Source organism: Bos indicus x Bos taurus, chromosome 15 (assembly GCF_003369695.1).
Source record: "Bos indicus x Bos taurus breed Angus x Brahman F1 hybrid chromosome 15, Bos_hybrid_MaternalHap_v2.0, whole genome shotgun sequence".
Taxonomy (NCBI): Eukaryota; Metazoa; Chordata; class Mammalia; order Artiodactyla; family Bovidae; genus Bos; species Bos indicus x Bos taurus.
The window spans coordinates 4,403,247-4,410,460 of record NC_040090.1 but is presented as its reverse complement, the minus strand read 5'-3'; the positions used below and the strand labels follow the sequence as shown (position 1 = coordinate 4,410,460).

Sequence of the window (7,214 nt, the reverse complement as noted above, 5' to 3'; positions counted from 1 at the left end):
TTCATTCTGTACTCCAAGGCGAAATTTGCTTGTTACTCTAGGTATTTCTTGACTTCCTACTTTTGCATTCCATTCCCCGACAATGAAAAGGACATCTTTTTGGGGTGTTAGTTCTAGAACATATTCTAGGTCTTCATAGAACCATTCAACTTCAGCTTCTTGAGCATTACTGGTCAGGGCATAGACTTGGATTACTGTGATACTGAATGGTTTGCCCTGGAAACAAACAGAGATCATTCTGTCACTTTTGAAATTGAATCCAAGTACTGCATTTCAGGCTCTTTTGTTGACTATGATGGTTACTCCATTTCTTCTAAGGGATTCTTGCCCACAGTAGTAGATAATGGTCATCTGAGTTAAGTTCACCCATTCCAGTCCATTTTAGTTCGCTGATTCTTAAAATGTCAATGTTCACTTTTGTCATCTCCTGTTTAACCACTTCCAATTTGCCTTGATTCATGGACCTAGCATTTCGTCTACATCAATTTAATACTTTGCCAAATATTTGACCCTATATTAAATTAATGTAGAATACATCAATTTTACAAAGACAAAAATTTACAATGATATTTTCTATGTACCCATTTAGAGCTCTTGAATAAATATGGTGGAGTTACTTCCTAAAAATAAACATGTATAAAATCTTGAGTCAATTTCCAAAAATTCAGCCACTCCAAATATTTTCCCCACAGAATGAAGCTTGTGCACTAAAATTCAAAATCAAACTTTATACAAAAATCCATCAAATTCCTTTATGTCTCTAAGACCTTCCAAAGATAGTCAGGCAGATAAATGTTACAGAAAATATAGTATTGCTAAGAAGCATAGTAAGTTCCCATCGTGGCTCAGTGGTAAAGAATCCACTTGCAGTTTAGGAGATGCGGGTCTGATGCCTGGGTCAGGAAGATCCCCTGCAGAAAGAAATGGCAAACCACTCTAACATTCTTGTCTGGAGAAACCCAAGGACAGAGGGGCCTGGCAGGCTACAGTTCATGGAGTTGCAACACTCCAGCATGACTAAGCAACTAAACCACAACTACAGAATCAAGCATACTACAGTATCTTAAAACATCAAACAAACTAATATCGTATGTTTAAAATAGTTAACAATAAAAGAAGTAATAAAAAACAACATGGTTTAATCAGTGTTTCTTCTTTTAAGTACAACATGCTGCATTTACTTGAAATATGGTAATGTTTACAAACATGTTAATAAGCCAATAGCCTAGAAAATGCAATGAGAACATTCTGCAAAAACAGGTCACCATCATCTCTGAGGTCTTATGGTCTTTGCTGCTTTCCAGAAGGCCTCTTTGACATCTTTGTTTCTCAGGCTATAGATGAGAGGGTTGAGCAGTGGATTTACCACAGTGTAGAACAGGGCAGCCACTTTGTCTCTCTCCAGGGAGTAGGTGGAGCTCGGCCTTGAGTACATGAAAAGCAAGGATCCATAGAAGAGCATGACCGAGACCAGGTGTGAGGCACAGGTGGAGAAAGCTTTGTGCCTTCCTGAAGCCGTGCGGATCCGCAGAATAGCGAGAAGGATGTGGAAATAGGAAATGATGATGACAAGAATGCTCGAGAGGACCGTGAAACCCACAAGACCCAGGAGGACCTGCTCATAGACCTTGGTGTCTGTACATGACATCTTCACCAGTGGTGGTGCATCACAGAAAAAGTGGTCAATGATATTTTTGCCACAGAAACTCAGGCGAAAAGTGTTGGCAGTATGGGCTATGGCATTCGAGAAGCCTCCTATATAGGAGCCAGCAACAAGTCTGGAACAGACAGAATGAGACATAGAACTTGAATAAAGTAGCGGGTTACAGATTGCCATGTGGCGGTCATATGCCATGGCTGCTAGGAGATAGCACTCAGTGTAGGCTACAACACAAGAAAAGAATAGCTGGGCTCCACATTCAGCCAAGGAAAAGCGCTTGTCTTCTGAGATACAAGTAGCCAGGATTCTGGGAGTGTACACCGAGGTGTACCAGAAATCCAAGAAAGACAGATTGCCAATGAAAAAATACATAGGTGTGTGCAGGTGGGAATCAATATGAATTAAGATAACCAGGGTCATGTTCCCTGACAAGGTTACCAAATAGACAGTCAGAAATACTCCAAATAGTATTAGTTGCCATTGGGGGTCTGTTGAGAGACCCAGTAAGATGAATTCAGTCAGGATGGTGCGATTTCCAACATCCATGTCCACTAGGAGAAAGATTGATAAGATAATGAGAAAAAAATTGCTGATTTTTCTTTTGGAATAAAGAAGTAAAGGTATCAATAAACTCAACAACTGCTAGGAGGCATATTAATCCCTTACAATGTCGGTAAAATACCGCATCTTCAGTCTGTCACTTGGGAAGACCACTAGAATTGGGGAAAATAGCTGATTTTAGAATTAAGGCTTTCACTTGCTATTTGCTTGATGCAGGGTGAGTATCTGAGTCTCATCAAATGAATGAACAAAATGAGGACACTGACAGGTTGGCTGATTGAGTTAAGCAGATACAAAGGAAAATGTCAGCCAAACATCTGGTACATGATGAGTGGTCAAAATTTTGAGTATTCTGCATGTATTATTAAGAATCTATGTGTCTAGCATGATGCTGATAGTTCAACAAATATCAATACACTGTACTGCTCCTGTCACTATTAGCACACATATAAATACACACACACACACACACACACACACATACACACACACATTTCACTTTGTTTGGACAGAGCCCTAAATCCTATACTTAACCCACTTAATACTTTCCACAGTTTTTAAAGATATTATTATAATCTTGATGTAGTTTAAGAGATGTTTCCAAGGACCTAGAACTGATCAACAGCAGAGATAGTAGTTGAACCTAGAATTTTCTGTACCAAAACCTCATGTTCTCAACTGTTAAGCCGTTGACCTCTCTTATAAGTAAATATATTTTTCTCTTCCTCTTCCAGCTAAGGCAATCCTATAATTCTCTGACAACTTGAATTTCTTTGCCTTCAAAGTGAGAAAAGTATTCTGCACTTTTCTCTAGTTCATGGGAGATTTATATACATAGTTGAAGCATATTTGGATTCAGTAATGTTGAATATTACGAAGAACCAACTTTTTGGTGTCAAAGCTCTATTGAAAAATTATGACTCCTTCCAGGTTTATATCTTGAACTTCCAGAGCTCTCGGAGATTGAACTTGCATCTCTTACATCTCCTGCATTGACAGGCAGATTCTTAACCACTAGCTCCACCTGCGAAGCCCCCATTAGGCAGTGAGAGAAAGTAAAACAGAGAGAACCGGGGTTTACTTTAATGTGAAAATACTCATCTCTGAGGCAAACCAGAGGCAGTTCTATACCTAGAATGCAAACCCAAATGTTCTACCTCAAGGTATATTGGTTCCACTTGTTACTTAGTGAAGTAAATTAATCTTTCAATGACTTGTTATCCTAACCTTTCCAATGTAGCTGAGGGTTCAGAGAGGATGTGACTTGACTGATGACATGATGGTAAAAGCAACTTTGGAGTCCTGAAGGCCGTTCCATTTCTTTTCAGCATATAATGGATTTCTTCTCAATACCTAAAGCACAGATGCTTTAGTCATATATCCTAGGTTCTGTAAACTTGTTTTAACTTAAATTTTTATAATCCTCCCTCTTACCACTTCTCTTCATCTATTAGAACTTCAACCAAAGTGTATTAGTTACATGACTGATTCTCATGCATCCTGGGAGCTTCACAGTTATAGTGCCATTGTTATTCAGTTGTACAATACAACTTTCTAAATATACTCAAACTTAATAGAATTATCTTGGGTGGAGTTTTTGGTTATTATATTCAGTTCAGTTGCTCAGTCGTGTCCAACTCTTTGTGACCCCATGGACTGCAGCATGTCAGGCCTCCCTGTCCATCACCAACTCCCAGAGTTTACTGAAACTCATGTCCATAGAGTCGGTGATGCCATCCAACCATCTCATCTTCTGTCATCCCCTTCTCCTCCTGCCTTCAATCTTTTCCAGCATCACAGTCTTTTCAAATGAGTCAGTCCTTCCACATCAGGTGGTCAAAGTACTGGAGTTTCAGCTTCAGCATCAGTCCTTCCAATGGATATTCAGGACTGATTTCCTCTAGGATAGACTACTTGGATTTCCTTGCAGTCCAAGGGACTGTCAAGAGTCTTCTCCAACACAGTTCAAAAGCATCAATTCTTCAGTGCTCAGCTTTCTTTACATTGATAATGTATAAAAGGGTGCATTATAGGTTCTTCCTTTTAGGTCCAGTGGCTAAGACTCCACTCTCCCAATGCAAGAGGCCCAGGTTCAATCCCTGTTCAGGAAACTAGATCCCATGTGCTGCCACTAAGAGTTGGCATGCTGCAACTAATAGATCCTGCATGCTACAACGAACATCAAAGATGTCTCACAATGAAACTAAGACTTGATGCAGCCAAAAAAATTAATAAGCATAAATGTTAAAAGAAGAAAAAGAAACACAATGCAAAAAACAAATGAATAAGAAGCCTATAGACACCATCTCAATAGTTAATATAAATTTCTCTACTACATTATCACTTAAAGAATAAAAAATATCTGAGACTTATTAAGCCTCATTTTAAAAAAGTTTATATCAGAGTACAGTTCATTTACAATGTTGTATTAGTTTCAGATATACAGTAAAGAAAATTCATTACATATATCTCCACTTTTTCTTAGATTCCTTTCCCATAGGCCATTGTAGAGTATTGAATAGGGTTTCCTGTGCTATACACATGTTCTCATTATTTATAGATTTTATAATGTTCATGCATGCTTGCTCAGTCCTGTCCAGTTCTTTGTGATCCTATGATCTATAGCCCACCAGACTCCTCTGTCCATGGGATTTTCCAGCAAGAATATTGGAGTGGTTTGCCATTTCCTCCTTCAGGGGATCTTCCCTACCCAGGGATCAAACCCAAGTCTGTTACATCTTCTGCATTGGCAGGAGGATTCTTTACCCCTAGCACCACCTGGGAAGTGCCTAGATCCATCCATGTGGTTGCAAATGCTATTATTTTTTATTTTTATGATTGAATAATATTCTACATGTACCACCATAAACATAATATTCATTTTTAATAGAATATAATCTGAGGAACAAAACTAAAATTTCTGCACAGACCAATTACTACCCTTCTATGACTGCCCTCTAAAGAGGAATATAACTGGGAAAAAAAAAAAACAAAAAACAAAACAAAACAAAAAATGTTCTGCTATGCCAAAAGTGTTCCCAGAAGAAGAAATATTTATATGACCCTGTAAAATGAATCCAGTTCTGGCCCCTTGTCAAGGGTAATGTGAGAGAGGAGAGGATTTTCACAACCAAAAGAAATATATATATATATATATATATATATATATGTGTGTGTGTGTGTGTGTGTGTGTGTGTGTGTGTGATCCTTAACATGAGAGTCTGGTGAGCTAAGAAACTAAGAATGGTTAACTTAAGAAAGGGGTGGAGAGAGGAATCAGCAATGAGTCGTAAGAGTTATCTATTCACTAAGCTTACTGGAAGCCATATTGGGAATTGAGGTCTTGAAACCAACACAAATGGGAACACTGCCATCATGAGGAAGTAACATGGTCAGAAGTATATTTTCAAGGTTCATTTTGACTGCAAATCAGAGAATGGACTGAAAGAGAGGAAAAGTTCCCTCTAACAGAAATTTCTCTGAAATCCTTTGTTCTTTATTACCTGCTAAGGCTACCCTCTGGAGAAGGCAATGGCACCCCACTCCAGTACTCTTGCCTGGAGAATCCAATGGATGGAGGAACCTGTAGGCTGCAGTCCATGGGTCGCGAAGAGTCGGGCACGACTGAGCAACTTCACTTTCACTTTTCACTTTCATATATTGGAGAAGGCAATGGCAACCCACTCCAGTGTTCTTGCCTGGAGAATCCCAGGGACAGGGGAGCCTGGTGGGCTGCAGTCTATGGAGTCACACATAGTTGGACACGACTGAAGTGACTTAGCAGGAGCAGCAACAAGGCTACCTCTGATAAAGGTAGGAAAGAGGCACTCAGAAGTCTTAGGAAAATTCCTATGGCTTGCAAAAACTGGGAACTTGTGGTAACAAACAAACTCAGCAACTCTCAGTTTCAATTCCTCTTCTAACCAGGAATGTGTATTAATATAGCAATTTAACCTTCAAAGACTAGGAAAGTCTTAAAGACAAGGTCTTTTCAAGTTATTAGTTAACAGTGGAAGCATCTTTTCTGTATTTTTACACAAGAAGCTCCAAAATCTTGAAAAGAGTGAATAAATAAATTTGGTGGAACTTTTAGAACATTCTATTAAAAGACCAAATCATGTAGTCATCATTATGAGATCACAGATTAATCATATTATCCGTTGTGCATGTGTGCAGTGTGCTAAGTCACTTCAGTCTGACTCTTTGCAATGCTATGGACTGTAGCCCACGAAATGAACTCTCTAATGGGCTTCCCTGGTGGTTCAGATGGTAAAGAACTCACCGTCAATGCAGGAGACCCAGGGTCAGTCTCTAAATTAGAGAGGTAAATTAACCACAAACCAATGATCTATGTGACTAATATTTTAATGACTTTTTAAAATTGATTTCATGAAATCAAGAGTAGATTCTCTTATTCTACCCTTTGATCTGGGATGACCTTGTGGTTTGCACTGACAAATAGTTTGCCACATTGGCAGCACCATGTAGATGTTAAGCACCGATCTCAAGAAACACTGGGCTTCCCTAGTGGCTCAGACAGTAAAGCATCCATCTGCTACGCAGGAGACCCAGGTTCGATCCCTGGGTCAGGAAGATCCCCTGGAGAAGGGAAGGCTACCCACTCCATCATTCTTGCCTGAAGAGTTCCATGGACAGAGGAGCCTGGCAAGCCACAGTCCATGGGGTCACAAAGAGTCAGGCATGACTGAGTGACACACATACAAGAAACATTACCTGCTTCTGTTCTCACTTTTAAAATTCTGACACCACCATAAAAATAAGCCTCAGCTAGATTGCTGAAAGATGAGACATCTGATTACATTCTCTTTTGGACCTCCTTTCTCACAGCAAGCTAGACCCCAGTCATATGAGCGAGTCCATTCTTCCTCACCTAGCCCTCGCTAACATAACAGCTGAGCAGAGACCATCAGCAAGCCTAGCTGGGAACGGACAGGGCTGGCATAGTCAGCCTTGCATAGCTGCACAGTTGGAA

The 7,214-nt window shown here is 39.7% G+C and overlaps 1 protein-coding gene across 1 annotated transcript; it reads right to left on the bottom strand.

The window, feature by feature from the left end:
* Positions 1-1,267: 1,267 nt before the first annotated feature.
* Positions 1,268-2,206, bottom strand: LOC113906028 (olfactory receptor 9G4). The gene has a single exon (XM_027564050.1). The coding sequence runs from the start codon at positions 2,204-2,206 to the stop codon at positions 1,268-1,270; it is 939 nt and encodes a 312-aa protein (XP_027419851.1).
* Between the last annotated feature and the right edge of the window lie 5,008 nt (positions 2,207-7,214).

Excerpts from the sequence above, each read along its gene's own strand:
- LOC113906028 (XM_027564050.1), bottom strand. The coding sequence starts at position 2,206 with ATGGATGTTGGAAATCGCACCATCCTGACTGAATTCATCTTACTGGGT.